The sequence below is a fragment of the Crotalus tigris genome, unplaced genomic scaffold, assembly GCF_016545835.1.
Source record: "Crotalus tigris isolate CLP2741 ecotype Arizona unplaced genomic scaffold, ASM1654583v1 scf7180000017888.547151679:1136858, whole genome shotgun sequence".
Classification (NCBI taxonomy): Eukaryota; Metazoa; Chordata; class Lepidosauria; order Squamata; family Viperidae; genus Crotalus; species Crotalus tigris.
In genome coordinates, this window is record NW_024096705.1 from 211709 (window position 1) to 235181 (window position 23473).

Genomic DNA, 23473 nt, shown 5'->3' on the forward strand with positions numbered 1-23473 from the left:
GTGGTACTGAAATATTGTCATGTTCTAAAAGTTGTACATTCTCTGAAAAGGTTGAAAAGTCCTGGACTAGAAAGCACCAGGCTAGAAACGGTGAATTCTAGTCCATTAGGCATGAAAGCCAGCTGGGTGACCTTGGGCAAGTCACTCTCTCTCCAACCTACTTAGCAGAGATCTTACTGTAGAGAAAATAGGAAGAGGAAGTAGTATTAGGTACGTTCGCCACTTTGAGTTATTTATAAAAATGATAAAGGTGGGATATAAACAAACAAATAAACAAACCCGTATCCTTTTTCTAACACATCCTGAACTTCTTCGTAGTTCGAGATTGTGAAAGGCACAATTCGAAAATTTGGGGTTTTATTATTGAAAAGAATACACATAACCTTGCTTGAAATGCAGTCTCATTGACGACTTTCATTCATCAGATACACACGACATACGTAGGAAGAGACCCACGTGGCGCAGTTGAAATTCGGAAGTGTGCGCTTCTTCCGGTTCCGCGTTCTCTTCGCCGGAGTTGCTACGTGTCTTAAGAGGCCTCATTTGGTGGCAGCGTCTGAGCGTAACGACTATTTCTCCAGAATTGTGAGTATAAGTAATTACGGGTAATTCTGATTTTGTTCTGTGTTTTCTTCGGATTGTTGGCAAAAAAGAGAAATAATGAGGCCTTCGCGTTTTCAATGCCAAGAGTTAGTTAAAGCATAGCGCTTTCCTCTTCTGGCTGGTTGCAGAGTATTTTAGCTCTCTTGACTTCAGACCTGTCGCTTTTTCAAGGCCATATTAAACGTGTAATTGTTTTTCTTAAATTAACTCCAGAGGACGATTTTTCACACTATTCTGTTCTCTCTTTACGGGTATGTAAGCTGCATATACTTCTACAGTTTTATGTGTTTCATGAATTACTGGTAATTTTAATTTAAAACAAGCACTTGTACCTATAAAGCCCCAACGAATATAATGCCGTTTTGTACCAAACAGAGTCCGAGAAAATAACCGAAAGCAAAAGAAAACCAGTCTGTATATGCACAGAATGCCTTCTTCCCATTTTCTTTTCCTATAAAAACTGATGACTATAAAAACAGGTCAGTTTACCTATTACCTAGTTTACAAAAAAGTGGAACCATATCACTCCCATTTATGGAAAGGCAAGCAAATCTGAAATGAATCCTGGTAGCATTTGGTATGTTATAGATACATTGAACTCTTGTACTTATTTATTGTAGATTAAAAATGTATATATAAACTTTGAAGCACACTCCAATGGTATCAGTCCAGCAGATGACTAGTATAATTTCCTAATACTAACTGCTAACTAACTACTGATTGGCCAGTAGCTAGTGGAGTAGTTGACATTCTAATTTGTAAATCAGGATCACAGTCTGTGGCAATGTGTTCAGTTTGGTAGAATATGTTTTTTGCTTATACTGATCACTCAGCATTTAGACGTATTTAGTCAAATGAGATAAGGTTACCTCTGGAATATTTCCAGATTTAATTTTATGATTAATAGCCTCTGAAAGAGTAACCATGGGCAATAGCTTTAAGTTTTCTACATAGATCAATAGTATCAGAAATACTATTTGTTAAAAAATTATCTTTGCTTCCATTTATTTTTGAAAGTTAATTTGTTTTTGGTTTTTCAGTTCATCATGGATCAAGTAATGCAATTTGTAGAGCCCAGCCGCCAGTTTGTGAAAGATTCCATCAGACTTGTTAAAAGATGCACAAAACCAGATAGAAAAGGTAAAGTAATCAAGAAGAAAGAAGGGCAAAAGAAATCTATGATAATATAAAGTGCAAGAAACTAACTATTTCTATAATTGCAGGGGATTCATGTTAGGTTTCTGTATCAAATCCCATATTTTCATTCTAATAATGATATATTTTAAAAGTGAAAGTAAAAATACTACAAATAATAGTACAAATTGAAGGTAATAAAAATAATACAGATTAAGAACTCATATAAACAATAAACTGGTGGACAGTCAACAAATCTAAAATATATACTATTATACTCCACCATGTTCTTAAAGTATGGTCACCAAGATACTCTTGGAGGACTTCAAAATCAAAATTATTAAAAAAAATAATGCAATATTAAAATTCTGTCAGTTGTCAGAGGTAAATTTTTGAAATAGGGGCTACAAGGGGATTTCTTTGGTAAAGTGAGCAGAGTGATTTGAACTGGAGCCCAGAATTATGTATACTACCTTCATTAGTAGTGAGCATATTTTTTTCCTAAGTGAAAAATTGACCTTTTTCTTAGGCTTAGAGAAGTTAGTTATCACAAATGCTGAGTCTAGAAGTCTAGAAAACACTCAGGAATTAATGAAGTCTGATTTGGTATCTGATTGCTCTTCCTTTATTTTTTGACAGCAGCCAAAAAAGCCAATGCAATCCTAGGCTGCATTAATAGAGAGATAGAGTCAAGATCACGTTAAGTTCTAGTACCGCTTTACAAAGCCTTAGTAAGACCACACTTGGAATACTGCATCCAATTCTGATCACCACAATATAAAAAAGATGTTGAGACTCTAAAAAGAGTGCAGAGAAGAACAAAAATAATTAGGGAGCTGGAATAACGAATAATGATTACAGGAATTGGGTGTGTCTAGTCTAATGAAAAGAATGACTACAGGAGACATGATAGTGGTGTTGCAAGATTTGAGGGGCTCCTACAAAGATGAGGGGGGGTGTCAAACTATTTTCCAAAGCGCTAAAAGGCAAGAGAAGAAACAATGGATGGAAACTAACCAAGGAGAGAAGCAATCTGGAATTAAGGAGAAATTTCCTAACGGTGAGAGCAATCAACTAATGGAACATCTTGCTATCAGAGGTTGTGGGGGCTCCATCACTGGAGGCTTTCAAAAAAAGCTGGATCCTCATTTATTTGAAATCGTATAGTTTCCCCTGCTTGAGGAATTTGGACTAGAAGACCTCCAAAGCCCAACTCTATTGTTCTATGTTCTAAATTTTTTTTTACCACTTATTCCACTATTCTAAACACTTTAGAAAATGATGTAATATCCTGTAATACTTGTCTGTTATGTATGACTTAATTGACTTCAAGTCCTGTGCATTAAGCAATAATCTAGTGTGACCCAGGGAGTGACCCTCTTTTTTGGAGCACCTGCATTCATTTGGCCCTAGCCTTTCCACATTCAAAAGAACCCTAAAAATGTGGTTATTCCCTCAGGCCTTAGGGCACCTAGTGGGTTCTTCTCAGTTGGAGGTATTTTTGAAGTGTTCTTTTGAAGCAAGTATGTATTTTTAAATATCATGGTGCTTTAATTTTTTTTTTTATAAAGCTGCCGATTATCATTTTTGGAGAACAGTGGCTCAGAAATTGGATAAATATGTGTAATTTTAAATTACAGAATTCCAGAAGATTGCCATGGCAACAGCAATAGGTTTTGCAATAATGGGATTTATTGGTTTCTTCGTAAAATTGATCCATATTCCAATCAACAATATTATTGTGTAAGTAAATGTGTTAAATGCTGTTTGTAGAAAAAGATCTGAGAAAAAGTTCATGATAGTTCCCTCTTTAGTGCTATCTGAGAATCTTATATGTGACAACAAAATAGTCTGTGACACATGCATTTACTTAGAATATTTCTGTGATAATTTGCTATTTAAAAAACGCTAAAGTGTTATAAAGAAACTAAGTACAGAAATTAATCAATATGGTACTTTTTAAAAATGAGACATTAATAGCATGTTAATAGTGCTGACATACCACTATACTCTTACTGGTTTCCTGAACAAAATAGTTCCTTTAGAAAGGGGCATTTCTAAGGCAGGACACTATTATGAAAAGGCTTTCTCCCTCAAATTATTTAATAATGCCACTCAAGTAAAAGATTGAATATTAGGATTGATTTTATAAACAGAATGACAAATTGCAATGAGCAAATTGACTCATTGCCTTTTGAATTAATTCATAAAGCTAGACAATATTCTGTGACATATGCCATAACTGGGATATCTCAAGAGTATAAAGAAGTGGAATCGTAACAGCTTAATCAACTTTAATTAGAAAAACAATTTCATATTATTAATACATTTGAACTCCAAAGTAAGAGCTAACTGTAATAGTACCATCAAATTGTGAATAACACCAAGAAAACTTACATGAAACAAAAAGATGTTTCCTCACATCAGGATTACAATATTTAATTAGCTTTCTGTATTGATAGCAGCAGTTCAGGGCATCTAGTGTTGCCTCTGATTCTTACACAGAAAGTGGAGTGTCATGTTATTAAAAGCCACAGTCAAAACTATTTGCTGCTGTCTTTTTTGCTTACATTTAATATGTAAATGTATTCAAAAACATATTTTGAAATAAATGTGTTACCACTACAGGTAATCCTCAAATTACGAGTTAGCTTGAGGATTCTTAGTAATGAATGGTGTACCTTGAATGCCATCACTCCCTGCTTTTGTCAACGCATTCATTAATTGAATGCCTGGGTCATTAAGTGCCCATGAGGTATCTCAGGGTGGGGAAGGCCATAGAGGGCCTAGTGAGGGAACAGGCCACCTGCTTAAGAGCTCCCATGGCTTCCCCTGACCCACTGACATACCTCATGCAATTGTTCCCCCCCCCATCCTGCCATGCCAGGTCACTTACCTTGTGAAGATCTAGTGGGCTGTCTCCTCTTCAGCTGTCTCCTCTCCAGTCTCTCTGCCACAAGATCACAGTGCTCAGAAACTTCCAGAGTCTCTGCGCACAAAATGTTTGCAAGCTGATGGGAAGCTTTGAGTCAGTGAAATTGCTGGAGATGGGAAGCATTTGGGGGCTGTAATCTTGCGGCCTGAAGTCACATGAGATTATGGCCCCCAGAAAATTTCACTCCTGATGCAAAAGCATTTGCAAGCTGGCTGGACATTGGGAACAACGCAATCAGCTTGCAAATGCTTTTTGCGTCGGGAGAGAAATGTTCTGGGGGCTGTAATCTCATGTGACTTCTGATACCCATACTCTGCAGAAGCAAGATTACGGCTCCCTGAACCTTTCACTCTCGGCGCAAAAAGCATTTCCAAGCTGATTTCCTCTCCCTCAAAGGCAAAAAAACGTGGCAGAGTGGAGACAGATCTTTGCAAGGTAGGTGAATCCGGCATGGCAGAATAGTAGGGGGAAACAGTTTGAGGAGTCAGGGGGGGAATAGGATGAATGTTACAGAGCCTCTGCAGTCATTCGTAAGGGCTAACAACTACTGTGGTGCTGCAACCTTTGTAATTTCAGGACTTTTTCATAAACACCAGGGGTTGCTTATCAGGTAACCTCAAATGGGGGCTTAATGAATGTTTGTAACCTGGGGATTACCTGTACTAAGATACCACTATGTGTTTTCTGAACAAAGCAGTTCCTTTGGGAAGGGACATTTCTTAGGCAGACAACTATTAGTGAAAATTTTTGTAATCTTAGTAATAGAAGTGGTTAATTTATTCAGTGATATAAGTCCCTTATTTTTATAATTGAATCTATAAGCCATTTCTATATTTGTACATTATACATACAGTAGATTAATCAGGTGATCTTCTAGGATCTCTACCTGTGCCTCAGTGGATAATAAATTATTTCTGCGGCAAAAATGGTTTTATTTGTGGAATAATTTGGTATATTTCATTTTGGATTACATAAATTATCTATTTCGGTAGGATATTTTGTTAGTATATGGGACTGACTGTTTTGCTGGTGAGCTATGTCAGCAATGAACGAGAGACTAGATGTAAAAGCAACTTTTGATATTGGATTACCTGGCATGGTTGAGCTTTGACTACCAATTTCTACTCTATCTTTCTGCTGAATCGAGAGAGGACATGAAAGTGTATGCAGTAGCCTCCCTGCAAGATTTTATTTAAAAAACAAAAAAACAAATTTCAAATAGTTTTTTCTGATTAAAGTATCATTCTAATTGAAATTTAGTTTTAGTCAATTAGATCTATTTTCCAGATAAGCATCTTTGATAACATTGTATACAGTCTTTAGAACATTAATTAGATCTTTTGGTGTATAGCAGTGATGGCAAACCTTTTAGAGACCGAGTGCCCAAACTGCAACCCAAAACCTACATATGCATCGTCGGGTGCCGAGTGGGTGTGGGCCATTGGGTGGGCGTGGCCATTGGGTGGGCATGGCTGCGGTGGTAACGGCAGATGGGTGGGACTAAAAAGTTCAATCAATCAACTCCAACTTTGCAAGATCTTTTTTTTCCCATGAGAAATTGAAATTGACTGATTGATTAAACCTTTTTTTTTTTTTTTTTTTGCACACAGCGGCAGAGGCCTAAAGAGAAATTGTTTTATAAAACCCAGCTGAAGGCTTAGGACTGGGGCAACAGCGCGCATGCCCACAGAGAGGGCTCTCAGTGCCGCCTCTGGCACCCGTGCTATAAGTTTGCCACCACTGGTGTATAGCTTACTATTTATGAACTAATCCAGCATCTTAGATTCATTACTGATTGATATGCTGTTTATTACATATTTTTATATAAATACATTTTTATTTTTTTCACTGAACTTGTTACTTTTAGAAAAATAATTATGTTTCTTGAAAGATAATTACACAATATTGACTTATCATGTAGCAATGTCTCAATTGATGTCCTGTTTTTTTCTTTTGCAGCGGTGGCTAAACAAATCAGGAAGACATTACTTTGTGCATGGTAAAATAACAGATAATGTGGACTTTCTGACTTAATTGTCTGTGTAGATCTTCCTCATAACTTGTCAATATAAACTAGATTTTAAAATAAAATGTGTGTGATATCCTATTTGCAAATACATAAAAGCCTAACTAAGCAATACTTGAAATTAAACTAGCTGATGTGAGCTTTTAGGAAAGAGCAGATAACTTAGGAAGTATTCCATTTCTTCTTGGATGTTGGGAAAGCATGAGTGCTGTAAACAGCATTGACCAGTTATTTGTACAATTGACTTTCTTGGATTATCACTGAAGATGCCCAAGTTCTGTCAGTCTTTATGTTGAAAAGAAATATATATTTTGCTCCCCATGTTGTTAAAAGCAAAAATGTAACTATCAAATATATTTTAAATTATATCTTTATTAAGGCAGATCTTATTTACAATGTATTAATTGACATTGCTTTCCAAAAGAACTAATTCCATTACATTTTGGCAAGCTTTAAGGAAAACATTTTATAAGAATAGAGCCAAGATAAAATATAATTAATACTGCTTACATTGTAGAATTCATTCTGATTTAATTTTATTTGCAGAGACCTATGTGATACTTAGCTGCCATGGGATCAGGCGATAAAGTGCACATATTAGACACTATACATACGAACTCATTTCCTGTTCTGTCAATACTGTCACACAGTTTCTTTCCTATGTCATTTTAATGCAAGCAAACAAATAGTTTCACTAAATCTTTTTTCCTGTGTTTTAATGCAAGCAAAATAACAGTTTCACTATATTTTTCTTATGTTGTTTTAAAGCAAGCAAATAACAGTTTCTTTATATCTTTCCTATGTTTTAATGTAAACAAAATAAGTTATTGTTGTGGGCCATTTATTTATGTGTCCTCTGCGTCATAAATAAATCCCAGCTACTGGTCACTATTTGACCAATAAGTGGGAGATAAAAATTACTGTTCTGTTAGTGGGAGTAGAATTTACTGAGTACTTTTCCATGCAGTGGATAAAAGATAGATGATCTCTGATAGAGCAGAGTGAGTGAAGCCAGGCTTTATGCTTATGCACAGGTGTGTGTTGAGGGTTGCAGGGGAGTATGGATGTTTCTACTCCCATGCAATATTTGATTTGTATTGCATTTTCTAGACTAATTTTGCATGCATTTTTTTAGTCACAGTAACATATTATATGGGTATTAATTAGTCAGTAACTAATAAGAGGCACTGCTTATTTTTAACCAATAGCGAAGTTTTGCTAAAGAGTTTGAGCATAAAAGCAACAGCTAGAATACAGCATGGAATGTTGTATATATCTACTTTTGCTTACCCATCTTACATGTCTTAAAGCAGCTTTTCTATGCATTGGTTACAGAGTAATTTGAAAATACATTCAATTTCAGGTTTTAAAAACGTAAATGCAGCTTTGCTTAAAAAAATCATAAAATCTATGGCGTTCAATAGATTGAAGCTTCATTTTAAAAACTAACTACATAAAATGTTGAATTTTTATAAAAGCATAATGAAATAATTGCAGAATAAAATTCTCAGTTCCCTAGTGGGTAAGAGTCCAGAAAATTTCATTTTTGAATTTCAAGTTGAACTAAGTAGGGTGACAATCTTTCAAGCATCTCCTTTATCTTTAATTCCCATTGTCCAAAGCAAAGGCTTGTCAGTTTCAATGGTCACTATCCCAGTTTCGTCATAACTATTTGATGTGCTGACAAGTGTTCCAAACTTCAAAATACTTCTATCTGTAATTAAGAAAAAAAGGTCAAGATTTTTTGCCACATTATTTAAACTTAGCAGTATTTGTGTATAGTTGGTCCTCATTTAATTATAGAACTTGGGACCTTCAGCTCTGTCATTAAGAGATGTAGTCACAAAGTGTGACATGTGACCGCCCCAACTTAATGATGCCAGCTGTTTCAGTTGCCATCTGACGAATCCTGGGTGATTGCAGCTTCTTAGTCAAGTGATCATTGTTTATGACCTGCCAACCTCCCCATTTCATTTTTCAGAAGCCAGCAGTAAAGATTTGCAGAGGATGATCATGTGACTGCAGGGCACTGCAATGTCTTAACTGTGAGCTGGTTGCCTGATTTGTGATCACATGAACATGGGGAAATGGCAGTGGCTGCAATTATAAGGATCTACTGTAAATTCAAATGGTCGCTGAATGAATGGTCATTCAAGAAGGGCTACCTGCTTACTCAAATGCAGGTAGTCCTCAACTTACCACCATAATTGACCCCAAAATTTCCATTGCTAAACAAGATAGTTAAGTAACTTTTGTTCCATTTTACAACCTTTTCTGCTATAGTTGTTAAGTGAATCCTAGTTTGATAAGTGAATCTGGCTTCCCCCATTGATTTTGCTTGTCGGAAGCCAGCTGGAAACATGATCACATGATCCTGAGACAATACAAGTGTCATAAATACAGCTAGTTGCCAAGCATACAAATTTTGGTCACATGATCATGGGAATGCTGTAACAGTCAGTCATAAGTGTGAAAACCAGTCATAAGTCATTTTTTAAATGCTGTTGTAACTGAATGAACATTTAAAGAATAGTTATAAGTTGAGAATTGTCTGTATAGAACTTTTTTTTTTATGAAATTTACTTCCAAATCATGATGGTTTGCTGCAGATGTGCCCTAACTCCTCCCCAAAATTGTGATTTTTCTGAATGTCTGAAATATGTTTATTTGACTCATACCTCACTAATGAACAAATCATAAGGATATTATTTTTTAAAAAAAAAATCCAGTTATACTAGATGACAAGATTTTAGAAAACTAACCTTTAAAAAAAAAAAACAACCAGTCCTTTTTCATTAATATTTTTAGATTTTTATTTACATGTTATATGTGCGCTCCTCCCAATTCTGGAAAAAAAAAATACAGGCTCTCAAATCTCTGGCTAAGAGTTTACTTCAGGGGTGGATACCTGTATGACTCAACATTTATCACAACAACATATGGCTGTGCAAAGCATTCCAAAGAGATGCTTTGTCAGCAAAACTAAGTCCATGCAGAGATAGCTGCAGCTGCAACCCCCATGAGCCTCTCAAAAGATGCAGCTGGTTTTGTTGTTCAAGGAGGGGTGTTTTGTTTGTGATAGAGCACAAGCATCTTTTTCTTATGCTTTTTACAGCCTTATTACTACCAAAAATAGCAGCACAGTATTATACTGTATAAAACCTAAATTAGTAATAGCTTTTTTCCAGGCAGGTTTTCTTTTATTGTTTATAAAACACTTTGGAAAAATGTAATTCATTCGACTCTTGTAAAAAGCCTAGCACATATTTTTATTACTATAAAAATAAAATTTAGACAAAAACATGGGTTGGATTAAAGTAAGGTAGCAAAACTGACATTAGAGGATAATATATCCTATAGGATATATAGGAGCCAGTTTGATCCACTGTTTAAGGCACCAGGCTAGAAGGCAAAAGACTGAGCTCAGGTCCTGCCTTAGTGATTGCAGAGGAGCCAGGTAGAATCTGAAGTTCCCGCGTGAATTATTAAACTAATTTCCCATTGTTCAAACCCCACCCCAATGCCCCAGTCCATCAGGAGCCAATCCACTGTGTGAAGGTGTTTTGAGAATTCGGAGATGAGAAGGTGATAATGACTTTGATAAGAAGCAGAGATTAGCTGGAAAGGAGCCCATCCAGATGGCCCATTCCCAGCTCCCTAATTCACATACAGATACACAAAATGAAAACATTACATTCTTCAGTCCACAAGTAACTGTCCTCCCTCCCCACGGAATGGCAGTGTTCCGACAGGGATGTGACATGCTGTCTCCTAAAAGAAGGGGAGTTGTACCAGGAGGAGAGAATTCCCCCCCCCCCAGCGCATGGTCTCCCTACTTAATCTGGGATTTAGCACGTCTCCTTGACTGGCAGGAAGACATCCTCGTGAGCTGTTTCAAAGAGTGTCATGAAATTCGGTATCCTAGATAGTCAAGGCATATCTGGTGAAACTCACATTTAGAAAGCTTTGCATACAGTTTAGCCTTCAGCAGTTTCCTCAGTATTTCATGGACCAATTTAATGTGCTCTTCCATAGTCTCAGTGTAAATGAGAATGTCATCAAGATAAACCAAAACCCTTATACAGATGATCATGGAGCACCTGGTTGATTAACTGCATAAACACAGCAGGAGCTCCTTGTAGTCCAAAAGGCATCAATTTAAATTGGAAACTTTCCAGGGAGCAATTGAAGGTGGTTTTCCATTCATCCCCTTCCTTAATCCAGACTCGGTAATAAGCCTCCCTTAAATCCAACTTGATAAAAACTTTCCCTTTTGCCAGGTGGCCTAACATGTCCTTCATTAAGGGGAAGGGGTACATGTTTTGTAGGCTGATAGCGTTTAACCTTTTAAAATTCATGCATAATCTCAGTGATCCATCTTTCTTTTTGAACAATACAGGGGCTACTACACAACATTTTGCTGGTTGGATGATAAGCCAGGTTCTTATCAATGTACTCTCTTAACTCCATCTCTCTGGGTGTCATGGAGTATATTTTTGGTTTTGGGAGCTTGGCCCTGGGTAAGATTCCAATGGCACAGTCATAGCTGGATGAGGAGGAGGACGTCACATTCTTTGTGATTAAACGCCTCGGCTAACTCATGGTATTTGGTTGAGACAAGCTGGATTCCTGGCAGCTTCTCTACAATTGCCTTTAGTGTTTCAAGATGTTCTTCCTGAGTTTCATTTACAGTCCTTTGTATCACTGTGGTGGCAGGGGGGGAAGGGACCTATCCCCAATCTTAATTCCTCACTCCATTCTCTCACCAGATGGTTGGGCACCACTTGTCAAGCCAGGATAGACCCAAAATTACAGCCTCAAACATTTTTGGGACCACCACAAAATGAATGTTCCCCCAGTGCCGATCCATTTCCAATTTCACTGGTTCTGTTAGGTGCGTGGCAGATGCACTGCCAATAAGGGACCTGTTAGCTTGTTCAAATCTCATGGCTAGGGGTAAGAGCCTTGCCCGAATCCCCAGCTTGAGCATTGTGGGGTAGATTAATTAGGCACCTGGTGCAACAGAGTCTATTAACACATTTAAGTTCGTTTGGGCCCCGGTTTGCGGTACTGTTATCTTGGGAATGGCAAAAGATGGGGTGGGCTGACATACCATCGGATCCTCCTCACCTTCCTCATCACTGTAATAGGGCACCGGCATTTGTAATGGCTCTGGCAGGGCTCTTGCCTTGGGCTTGGCAGGAGGGGGTGTTTAACAGCTGGGTCCTGTCGTGCCCAGTTTGTCTTTTCCCTTCCTCCTCTGGGGGCTTTTTGTGGCTTAACAGAGGCAGCCAATGTGCTTCTGGGTTGGGTGCTGGGCACTCCACAGCATGGTGATCCATTTGGCCGCATCGGTAGCATTTGATTGGAACTCTAACTGGTGCTTGGGGGACGCTCGTGGTCATGGTGGCTTGGGAACGTCGACCAAAAAGGTGCTTCTCCTGGGTGCACAGTGGCTTGGGTTCGGCTGTGACTGGTTTTCTGAGGTGATCCAATTCGATGTCCAGCCACCACTACCATGCTGTACTACTCATGCAATTGGTTAGGAAAGCCCCAAATGATGGCTTGGAGTAGGTTGCGGTCTAGCTCCTGCTTGAAGTAGTTGATCAATATCGTTCCGACCACTGTCTTAGCCAACCAGCAATTCACAAATGTATTCCTTAGTGGGGCAGCCTTTTTGCTTCAGACGATAGATCTCTTTCTCAGTCAACAGGGCCTGGGATTCATCTTCAAAACGACCTCTCAGTTGCTCCATGAATAGGTTAGCATTCTGCAGCTCAGGAGCCCCTTCATCATGGAGATTGGTCACCCAGTCAGCCACGTCCCCCTCCAAATTGGCTGCCACAACATTCACCACCTGAGCATCATCCAGGTAGGCATAAGCATAGCGATCTAGATGCGCCCACACTTGATTCAGTAAGGATACCTTCTCGGGGTCCCCATCAAAGGTGAGCTTGATGGGAGGCAGCTCAAATCATGGTGGGGCCGCCTGTACTTGCTGCTGAGCTGCTTCTCTTGGGACTTCGGACTTCCCTTGGCTAGACTCCTGGACTGGCAGCCTGAACCCACAGCAGTGGGCTTGGTTGGGATACAGGGCTGGACATCACAGCTGGCTGGGGAATAGGTGAGGCAGCACGGGCTCCTGCAGTCAGGCTGGGACTCCAGTAGGGGGGGGGAAGAGATAGGTAGCCCTTGGCATTCCCCCCATGGCACACACATCCTGGGAGATGGGAACCATCTCTTTTACCTCCAATTTGCCAGATTTCTTTAGCTGCTCAAGCGAGGGACTTGGACTGGAACTTCCAGTGTCCAGAATTGTCCCCTTCGATTGATCCTTTTCCTTCTGGTATGCCGTGGACGAAAACCCCTGGGATGGCAGCAACAGGAGTTCCTCTTCAGGAGTGCTCCTGCGCTGAGGGGCAGCTTCGGCTTAATAGAGGTCCACTAGGATCGTAGTTCCTACAGTTCCAGCTTCCCAGGTTGGATCAACCAGGACTTTGGCTAAGCTCCTGCCAGTGACACCTCAGTGGCAGGAGTGGCTGCTTGCGCTCCGACAGCCAGAGTTCCATTGTGGCCAGCAACAGCTCCATTCTTTTCCTCCATCCTCAAATCTTCGCTGAGTCTTTACCTCTCTCCCAAAGGATGGATAGGCAGTTGGGGCCTAGTACCCGAAAGAAAACTAAAGTTTTAAGAGACTTGATTTAGTCATGGTTCTGACAGACAGAGACGAATAAAGTAAACATGTTTATTAGTTACAAAGTATCGGCATGGTCAAAAGTGAAACCAAGTCTGAATACACAAGTAACAATTGCCCAATAACAAAGTTAAATGTCCCACCCCAAAAATATGCAAGCAACTACATTCACCAATATACTTATTTGGTGGGCTTTTTATGCAATGGCCAGTCCCTAGTCTCGGGAGCAGCAGATGCCCTTGGTTCCAACAGGACAAAAGTTTATTTTGACTAACAAAGCACCTGGCAACCCCACTCCCTCTGTTCTATGTGGCAATCTGGAATAAGAAAAGATGGCTGCAGCCATGCTCATTGTAGAGTTGACGGGTTAAATGATGACCTATACAACACTTGCATTATGAGGGAGGCCCCTGCCTGCTTCCAAGACTGCATGTAGGTAAAGAAGTGGATTTTGCCCAAACCCAAATAAGTACCACACCCGCAAGACATGGAAAAGATCACCCTTGGAGAAGAAAAGAGGCAACTATAGCCCAAACCCAACCAATGCGCTCCACCACTTGCTTTAAATGTGGGAAGGAAGGCCGCTGAGCAGCCAAACCCTGGCTAAGAAGGGAGACCACGCGCCGGAGGGAAACCTGCGAAACCACAGCCCTGTGCGAAAGAGATGGCCTTGAGTATGCTCACCCCCTTGTGTAAATGAGAGGAGGGAACTGTGACCCCGCTGGAGAAGGACTAAGGGTTCTCCAATACTCTGATGACAACCCCTTGATAAGTGGCCTGATCACGCCAGTCATCATGCCCATAGAACTGTACCTCCCGGGCCCTGGCAAAAGACATTCCTTAAAGCCCTATTAGACTTGTGATATAAAAACTACTTATTTTTAGAAAATTACAATCACAGAAATTTGTGCTAATTTCTAACATGGACTACTTTAATTTGGGCAAATATAATCATTTAACTGCAGTCTAAAGTGCTATCTGAAATTAAAATCTGCTAACAAGTAAAGACTTAAAATCAAATTCAGCTCCTGGTGACTTCATACACATGCCCATATAAGTTTTCTTGGCCACAATAGAGAAGCATTTTGTCACCACCTTCTCCCCCGATGCATATTTGAATTCCCAAGTAGCCTTTTGCTCCTCAGGTTCTTGGTGTCTCACATCTAAGCACTACTCAATTTCTGGGCTTTTCAAGATCAAGTCAAAATTGCTTAGGTGCAGGAGTAAAGATTTTTGTCAAACCGATGAAAATAAAATCACAATATGAGGTTTCACTTTTGCAAACTTTCATGCAATGTGAAGATACATACAAAATGATTGAAATGTATGTTGCAATAGCATAGCATTGCTTTTATTGGCTTCTTGCCAACCCCAACTGAAGTCACAAGTGCTACTGCATGATTATTTAATTTGGCTTTATCGGGGTACAATAAAAAAAAGAGGAAAAAAAATGCAGAATGTGGCTTCTGGGATTTTTTCCAATATCTTAATTGCTCTGCTTTGGTTGTATAATTAGGAAGGCTCAGAATGATACAGATGCCAGCATTCAAAGAACTATCCATTTGCCTTTGCCATCGTGTTGTGCTGTATGATGTTTAATCTGGACAGTTTTTCTTTATGGCTGAATTGGGCTATTTTTTGAAACTAAACTTCCTTCTGTTGGCTCCTTTCCTCTCCCCAACCAATGTTTGGCTACCACTCTGTTCTGTTTTTGAGAATATCCTGCTGGTAAATAGATGGGCATAACATTAAGTTCCTTTACATTTTACATTTTCCCCCTTCCAATACTGAGGGGGGGGGGAAGACCTGAGAAGTGTAAATAAGTTTACCAAGATGAGCTCTATACATTGATTTTGAAAGGCAAATTAATAAAAAAGCTAGCATTTATTTTGAACACCAGAACTATGCAATAATCTATACTAAATTATTGCAGATTTCTAGTTCTTGTATTGCTGCTTTAAGAAACTTTATTATTGCAGTGTTTTTTTCCCATAGGCTATCTCCCATGGTCCCTATAAAGCCTAACTAGCTTGTTTTCATTATTGAAAGTGCAGATTGGATAGTTATGACTACTTAAAAGCCTTTCCAAGACTTGATATTTTGAATTTTAGAAATAATTAATTTTTAATCAAAAGCTTTATTAAAATGAACACAAATTCCCATTTTTTCCCATGAGGAAAACTGCATATTTAAAATGATAAAAGTGAAGCCCAACAAACTAAAACAAATAAAATTAAATAACAATTTGCCCACCTATTACCATATATCTGAAAAAGTAGTCTTTTAGTTATGTTAGAATTCCACTTCACTGATTTATTTTCTAATGAGCAAAATGCTCACCATAGTATGGGGTTTGAGAGTGTAGTGGAGTAGCTACAAAATTTTGACAGAAGTCTTCTCTGCACTCTAGAAAGAGCAACAAAGGTGATTAAAATGTATGATGAACAGTTGCATGAATTAGGAATGTCTAGTCCAGTGCTTCTCAACGTTTGTGTGACGGCGACCCCCATCACACAAACGTGCCGTGCATGCGCGCCGCTGCCCCATGAGCGGCGTGCATGTGCGGCGGCGTCCCCGAGGGGAAAAAATGGCGGATCGCCTTGTTTGGCGACCCCCGAGAAATGGTCGATCGACCCCAAATGGGGTCGCGACCCATAGGTTGAGAACCGCTGGTCTAGTCTAACAAAGAGAAGGACTAGGTGTGATATGATAGCAGTTTTCAAGTACCTGAAGGGCTGTCACAAGCACCCGATGGCAAGACAAGAAATAACAGATAAAAGCTTATCAAAGAGATATCCAACCTAGAATTACGAAGAAATGGTAGTGAGAACAATTAACCAGTGGAATAGCTTGCCTCCCTGCTCAACCTCGCCCACCTGTTCAATGATCTGGCTGCCTGTCCACCTCTTCCTTTTCACTCCCCTCCCAACCTGGACTATCAAGCTACGGAGGATGGGCAGGGGAGGCTTGGTCGCCTTATCCGATTCCCCTCTGCTGTTTTGGAGCCAGGGGAGAGTAACAGTGAAAGGCATCCACTGCTGCTGTGCATCAGCCACCTCTGCTGCTAGGGAGGCTTTCTTTGCTCCCTGCCACCACCACCCCACCGTCCCGCCCTGCCCACAAGCGATCGCTTCCTCCGTCTGCCGCTTGGGTCCTGCTGCATTGTGCTGCTTGCTGCCCATTCATTGCCTGTATTTTATGGTTTCAACAGTGGCAACTCTCAAGACTGGTGATAAGCTTTCTGGATCATCACTGGGCTGGCAGTTTTGGCCACTGGCCACCTTCATGGCTCTGCCCACAAAGCCACAAGAGAGTTATACCAGGGCTGGTGGTGGGGACGATCTGAAGACTGCACTGCCATGACTCCAGCTGCCAACTCTCCCATGGCTGTGTGGGCAGAATCATGAAGGAGGCTGGTGGCCAAAACTGCCAGCCCAGGAGAGAGACTACCAATGACCTCCAGAGCTGCCGCCACTGAAATTATAAAATACAGGTGGCAAATGGGCAGCAGGCAGTGTGACACAGTGCTGCAGGACCCAAGCGGCAGGTGGTGGAAGAGGTGGCGGCTGCTGCTGGGCAGATGATCTGCAGGGCGCGGTGGGGCCAGCGGAGACCAAAGAAAGTCCCTCCAGTGGCAGATGTGCCTGATATGAATGGTGGCGAAGGCCTTTTGCCGTCACTCCCCTCTGGCTCTGAAACGATGGAGGGGGACCGGGTAAGGTGACCATAGCATGGCAGTCTGGCTTCGGGGGCCCTGAAGTAAGCGGGGCACTTGGCGCAGCTCCATACCCCCACCTGCCTCACCTCACCTCATGGCAGCAACATTGGCGCGACACTCTCCTAATCCATTGTGACGGTGAGCAACCAGACAGTGGGATGGAGTGGGTGGCCACAAAGTCAGTCATCTCCTGAAAATAAGCCCTAATGGATCTTTTGGTCCAAAAACAAAAAATAAAACCCAGTCTTAATTTTCAGGGAAACACGGTATGTCTCAATCCAAGTTACTTCAAAAGATTGTACATAGCTTCTGAGATGCTACCCTGGATAAAAGTTACTCAGATTTGGAAATGAATTGCCTCAGTAAATTATGTTTAGTGACTGTATAACTTGTCTATTCTTGTTTGGTTCTTTTTGTTGTTAGTCTTCTTTTACCTGCCTTGTATGTTAGAATGCTAGTGAAAATGAAAAAGCAAAGCAAAGTAAAACAAACAAAACTCATTTAATTTCTATTGAACCATTTAGAACAGCATGTCTGTTCACTGAGATCCAATCTTGGCATGTTAAAATAGGTGGGTTTAACAGGATTTGATGTGTATTTTATAGTTTTCTGGTTCTCAAATTTCTTACTTTGAATTTTTCATAGTTTATATGTGTTTGTCTTAGAATCTTAATTATAGAAGACTGTGGAAAACATTCTAGAATGGTTATTATGGATAGCAACTAAGTCCTGGATTTTCATAGACAATACTAGCATCTTTAAGATAGATAAACTTCAATTTTCAGAATTCCTCAGCCAGCCATGGTGCTGGGAATTTCTCTTGACTTTTGAGCAGTACTTGAGAAAAGAAATATGGGAATTAAGGCAAAAAATTAAATTTTATTTCATTTGCATTTAAATTTGAGCCCAATACATATAAATATTGCCCAGTCATATATTTAATACTTTTCTTTTTCCAACCTTTAAAAAAATGCCTATTGTAGGCTTCCGGTTTGCGATCACGGCACCGGCAGATGCACGGGAGGAGTGTTCTCTCCGCTGTCTAGTTTTCCTTCGTCAGGAAGGGTTGAAAGTCACCCTGGAGGGGCGATGAATGTGAGGAGGACCCTTGACAGATCGCAGAAGGGTGGCAGCTCTTCTGTTTGATCTGAGGCAGCTCCTTTGGAGCGACGGAGAAGAGATCGGACATTAACATGGCCGATCACTAAGCCATACCAGTTTTCTTCAGGCTCCCCGGCGGGGCCTTCTTCAGTGACCTGGGCTCCCCGCGTGACTTTGCCCGTTGCCTTGGCGGCAATTGCTGCCATTGCGGTGACGGCCAGCAACAACTTGGAGAAGTTGACCCAGCTCTTTGAGGAGCATAAGGCCAGGTACGGTCTGCCCCAAGACAAGTACCTAATGATCACCTAGCTGGCCATATTGGACCAGCCTGGGACACAGAGGGGCAATACTAATTTTTAGAGAATGTTGTGGGTGTGAGTATGCATGTAGATGAATGGCGGCCCTGTTATGTATAAATTTTATTATTGTATTTAGGGCGTATGAATGTGAATATTTTTATTCTCTATGTATATAAATTGAGTGTGAATGTGTATTGAGTGTTTGGGGTATGGGAATGGTGGTGTCGGGGGTGGAGCCTGGTACCCCCTCTGCTGAGTGCAATAGCAAAAGTAGGGGGGGCAGGACTTACCCTTGGGCTTGGTATGTATGGAAAGCGAGTCTGGTCAGGAAGGGAAAAGGCTGGTGAGGGTGGGGGTACTCCGGGGAGGGGAGAAGGTCGGAGCATCCCGGTCATGACTGGGATGGGCAGATATGGCGGGAGCCGAGGGGCAGGCCATCTTTGGGGAACGAGGACTCGCTATGTTAGAGCGATTCCTTGTTCCGGCCCCTCAAAAGGCTCATCCTGTAGTACTGGTGACAGGGCAGTACAGGGCCCTAATTGTAGGCTGCTGTTGCTTAATGCCAGGTCCGTTGTCAGCAAAGCCCCCCTTGTCCGTGATTTAATATTGGACAGCGGGGCGGACCTGGCATGTATAACCGAAACCTGGCTGGGCCCTGAGGGGGGTGTTTCCCTCTCGGAGATGTGCCCGGACGGGTTTGTGGTGCTTCATCAGCCTCGACATCAGGGCAGGGGTGGGGGAGTGGCAGTCATCGCTCGGAAGTCCTTGAGCCCTCGTGGGATTCCTGCCCCGGAGGTTGTTGGGTGTGAGTCCCTCCTATTGAAGTTGGGTTCACGGGTTCAGTTGGGCTTGCTGCTGACGTACCTACCTCCCAGCTGCGTTGCAACAGCCCTGCCTGCGTTGCTGGAGTCAGTAGCCGGGTTGGCGGTGGAGTTCCCCAGACTTATAGTACTGGGGGACTTTAACCTACCATCACTCGGCGATCGCTCAGAGGCGGCGCAGGAGTTCATGGCTTCCATGGCAACCATGGACCTGACCCAGGTAATTCAGGATCCGACCCATAGGGGTGGTCACACACTCGACCTTGTGTTTCTCTCGGGGCAATGGAGACATGATCTGGAATTAAGGGGAATAGAGATCTCGCCCTTGTCATGGACAGATCATTTCCTATTGAGGCTGGACTTCAGAGCATCACTCCCCCATCGCAGGGAGAGGGAGCAGACTAGGTGGTTCCGCCACAGGCGCCTAATGGACCCAGATCAGTTCCAGGAGGAGCTTGGGGAAATACCTGACTCCCTTGTCCACAACTCGTCCGGGTCCCTGGTTGCGGCCTGGAATGAGGCGGCGTCCGGGGCCCTGGATCGAATTGCGCCTTTGCGACCTCTCTGTGGTGGTGGTCCCCGGAAGGCCGTGGTTTACTGAGGAGCTCCGGGAGATGAAGCGCCACAAGAGACGTCTAGAGCGACGTTGGAGGGCCAGTAACTCTGAATCTGACCGATCACTATTAAGAGCCTATCTTAGGACTTATTTAGTGGCGATAAGGGCGGCAAAGCGTGTTCACTTTTCTGCACTTATTGCGTCCGCAGAATCTCGCCCGGCCACCTTGTTTAGGGTGACCCGCTCCCTTCTTAAAGTGGAGGAGGCGGAGGAACCCTTGCAGGGGAGAGCTGAGGAGTTTGTTCAGTTTCTTTCGGACAAAATCGCTCAGATTCAGAGAGACTGGACTCCGACTGGGCAGTGCCAGCCGAGTTGCCAGGGGCTGGTCTTAGTCATGTCATCTGGAGCGAGTTTGAGCCTGTGACCCCTGATGAAGTGGACAAGGCCGTGAGGGCAATGAATGCCACCACCTGTTTATTGGACCCGTGCCCCTCCTGGCTGGTTTCTGCCAGTAGGGAGGTGACCCGAGGCTGGCTCCAGGCGATAATCAATGCTTCCTTGATGGAGGGGTCTTTCCCGCAACCTTTAAAGGAAGCGGTGGTGAGGCCCCTCCTCAAGAAGCCTTCCCTGGACCCAGCTGTTTTGAAGAACTTTCGTCCCGTCTCCAACCTCCCCTTTGTGGGGAAGGTTGTAGAGAAGGTGGTGGCGTCTCAACTCTTGCGATCCTTGGATGAAACCAATTATCTGGACCCTTTTCAATCTGGTTTCAGGCCCGGCTACAGCACTGAGACTGCTTTGGTCGCACTGACCGATGACCTCTGGCAAGCCCGGGATAGGGGTCATTCCTCTATCCTGGTGCTTCTTGACCTCTCAGCGGCTTTCGATACCATCGACCATGGTATCCTTCTGCGTCGTCTCGGAGAGGTGGGGGTGGGCGGCACCGTATTGCGGTGGTTCTCCTCCTACCTCTCTGACAGGTCGCAGTCGGTGTTGGCGGGCGGACAGAGATCGACCCCTAGACGCTTCGATCATGGGGTGCCTCAGGGCTCGGTCCTGTCCCCCCTCCTTTTTAACATCTACATGAAACCGCTGGGTGAGATCATTCGGCGACACGGGGTGAGGTATCATCAGTATGCGGATGATACCCAATTATATATCTCCACCCCGTGTCCTTTCAGTGAAGCAGTCGACGTGATGTGCCGGTGCCTGGAAGATGTGAGGGTCTGGATGGGGGTGAACAGGCTTAGACTCAACCCTGACAAGACCGAGTGGCTCTGGGTCTTGCCTCCCAAAGGCCAACTGGATGGTCCATCTTTAGTCCTGGGGGGGGGCAAATTTACCTCCCTCAGTGCAGGCACGCAACTTGGGTGTCCTCCTGGACTCACAGCTAAATCTGGAACAACATCTATCGGCTGTGGCCAGGGGGACCTTTGCACAGGTTTGCCTAGTGCACCAGTTGCGGCCTTATTTGGACCGGGAGGCTTTACTCACAGTCACTCATGCCCTTGTCACCTCAAGACTGGATTACTGTAACGCACTCTACATGGGGCTACCCTTGAAGAGCGTTCGGAGGCTGCAGTTGGTTCAGAACGCAGCCGCGAGAGCGATTGTGGGCGCGCCAAGGTACGCCCACGTGTCACTATCCTCCGCGAGCTGCACTGGCTTCCTGTGGGTCTCCGGACGCAATTCAAGGTGTTGGTTATCACCTTTAAAGCCCTTCATGGCATAGGGCCAGGTTACTTACAGGACCGCATTCTGCCGCACAGCTCCCAGAGACCGGTGAGGTCCCATAGATTGGGCTTCCTTCAGATCCCGTCGGCCAGACAATGTCGGCTGGCGGGCCCTCGGGGAAGGGCCTTTTCTGTGGTGGCTCCGACCTGGTGGAATCAACTTCCCCCCGAGATTCGAACTACTCCCACCCTGCCGGCCTTTAAGAAGGCCGTTAAAACTCTCCTGTTCCGGCAGGCCTGGGGCTGATGTCCCTGGGGGGCCGGGATATGATCGGATTCGCGGTATGACTGTTTTATTGTTTTATCATTGTTTTAACTTTGTACGCCGCCCTGAGTCCTTTGGGATTGGGCGGCATATAAATATTTGAAAATAAATAAATAAATAAATAAATAAATAAATAAATAAAAGCCAAAATCACCACTAAGCACAATGAAAGCACCGCAGAGGAATTGGGTGAGACCCTACCTTATTTTTCTTCTATCCCAACTACCTTCCTGTAAAAGCCTCTTGAAACTTCTTCCTCCCTTTTAACATCACGGTGTCTGCATACTTTGGGAAAATAAAGCTTTGAAAAGATAAGAAAAGAACAACTAAACTAAACAACTAAATAATCAGACTTGTACCTTTTGGATATTTGAGGTCCCAAAAAGTTCCCATTTCTACAGGGACCTATCGCTTTATTCACTTGTTAACTTGGAGCATTTTTTTTTTTAATTGGATAAAAGCCTAACGTCAGTTTGGAAAAAGATTTTACATGCTAGTGGGGACATCTTTTGGCGAAGCCTGGAATAGCAAGTGAATTTTTTTGATTGAGAACTGCTTATTGCCTAGATTTGTCCTTGGTACTATCTAAAAAAGATAAGAATTTGAAACAGCTGTGTGGTGAAAACAACTTCTAGGAATAGTGGAAGTGGACATTCATTGACTCTTATTAAAAATAGTCTCCACTAAAGGACTCTCTGTAAACACCATAGAAATGGAGGAATACTACCCACAACTTAACTATAAACTTATACTAGAAAAAATCCTTGAAGCTACTGAGCTAATGAATTCCAGACTGAAAGACAAAGGTGCTACTTTAAATTTACAAAATGAAGCCCAGATTCCAGTGGATGAACCTACGATCCAAAAAGCAACAGAGGAGGATCAAATTAATATCAAAGAGGATTTTATAGAACAACAAGGACAATCTACTGAGAACTTTGACAGACAAACTCTGATTTCAATTAAAGCAGTGGTTCTCAACCTTTTTAATGCCATGACCCCCCCCAACCAGTCGTAAGTCGAGGACTACTCAACCGGTCGTAAGTTGAGGACTACTCAACTGGTGTAGCACCGTTTGCAGAATGGGACTTTTGGCGGGCTCAACAGGGCAGAGACAGCCTGGACAATTCCTATTGGCTTTTGAAAGCCAATAGAATTAGACTCTATTCAAGAGAGTCTATTCTATTGGCTTTCGAAAGCCAATAGAATAAAAGGGAGTAGCACAGCTAAGGAAAGGGGGGGGGGGAAATGGCGGACTGTGTTGTTTGGCGACCCCCGTGAAATGGTTGTTCGACCCCAAATGGGGTCCCGACCCACAGGTTGAGAACCACTGAATTAAAGAATCTGCAGTTCAAAAAGCAATAGAAACTGAAGAAAGCAACACTTTAAGATGGAACAAGTGCAACATATTGAGGATCTAGATAATCTAGACAATCCAACAACAATTACAACATTGGATATGACTTTTTATTCAAGCCAGATGAAACTGGAAGAAGACCAGACTGAACTGACGACAAATATTCTAAACCAAACATGGAGATTTGAACTATTAGGGCAACAGTTCAATGATGATAAAGGGGCCGGTTCCTTT

General features: G+C 42.4%; 2 protein-coding genes across 10 annotated transcripts in view; one reads left to right on the plus strand and one right to left on the minus strand.

The window, feature by feature from the left end:
• The first annotated feature begins 426 nt into the window (after nt 1–426).
• On the plus strand, nt 427–6763 carry SEC61G (SEC61 translocon subunit gamma). 2 transcript variants are annotated; one of them, XM_039344060.1, is made up of 5 exons: nt 451–585; nt 979–1082; nt 1644–1743; nt 3378–3480; nt 6632–6763. In XM_039344060.1, the coding sequence occupies exons 3-5, from the start codon at nt 1650–1652 to the stop codon at nt 6639–6641; spliced, it is 207 nt and encodes a 68-aa protein (XP_039199994.1). In that variant the 5' UTR covers nt 451–585; nt 979–1082; nt 1644–1649; the 3' UTR covers nt 6642–6763. The 2 variants fall into 2 exon arrangements, with proteins under 2 accessions (XP_039199993.1, XP_039199994.1); XM_039344059.1 differs by lacking the exon at nt 979–1082 and having other exon boundaries at nt 427–585.
• A 454-nt stretch (nt 6764–7217) lies between these two features.
• The window catches only part of TPK1 (thiamin pyrophosphokinase 1), a 421498-nt gene continuing 405242 nt past the window's right edge, over nt 7218–23473 (minus strand). For all 8 annotated transcript variants that reach the window (XM_039344058.1, XM_039344056.1, XM_039344057.1 and 5 more), the window contains one exon: nt 7218–8412. In XM_039344058.1, coding sequence (XP_039199992.1) covers nt 8282–8412 — 131 coding nt within the window. In that variant the 3' untranslated portion in view covers nt 7218–8281. The remainder of the gene's footprint in view (nt 8413–23473) is intronic.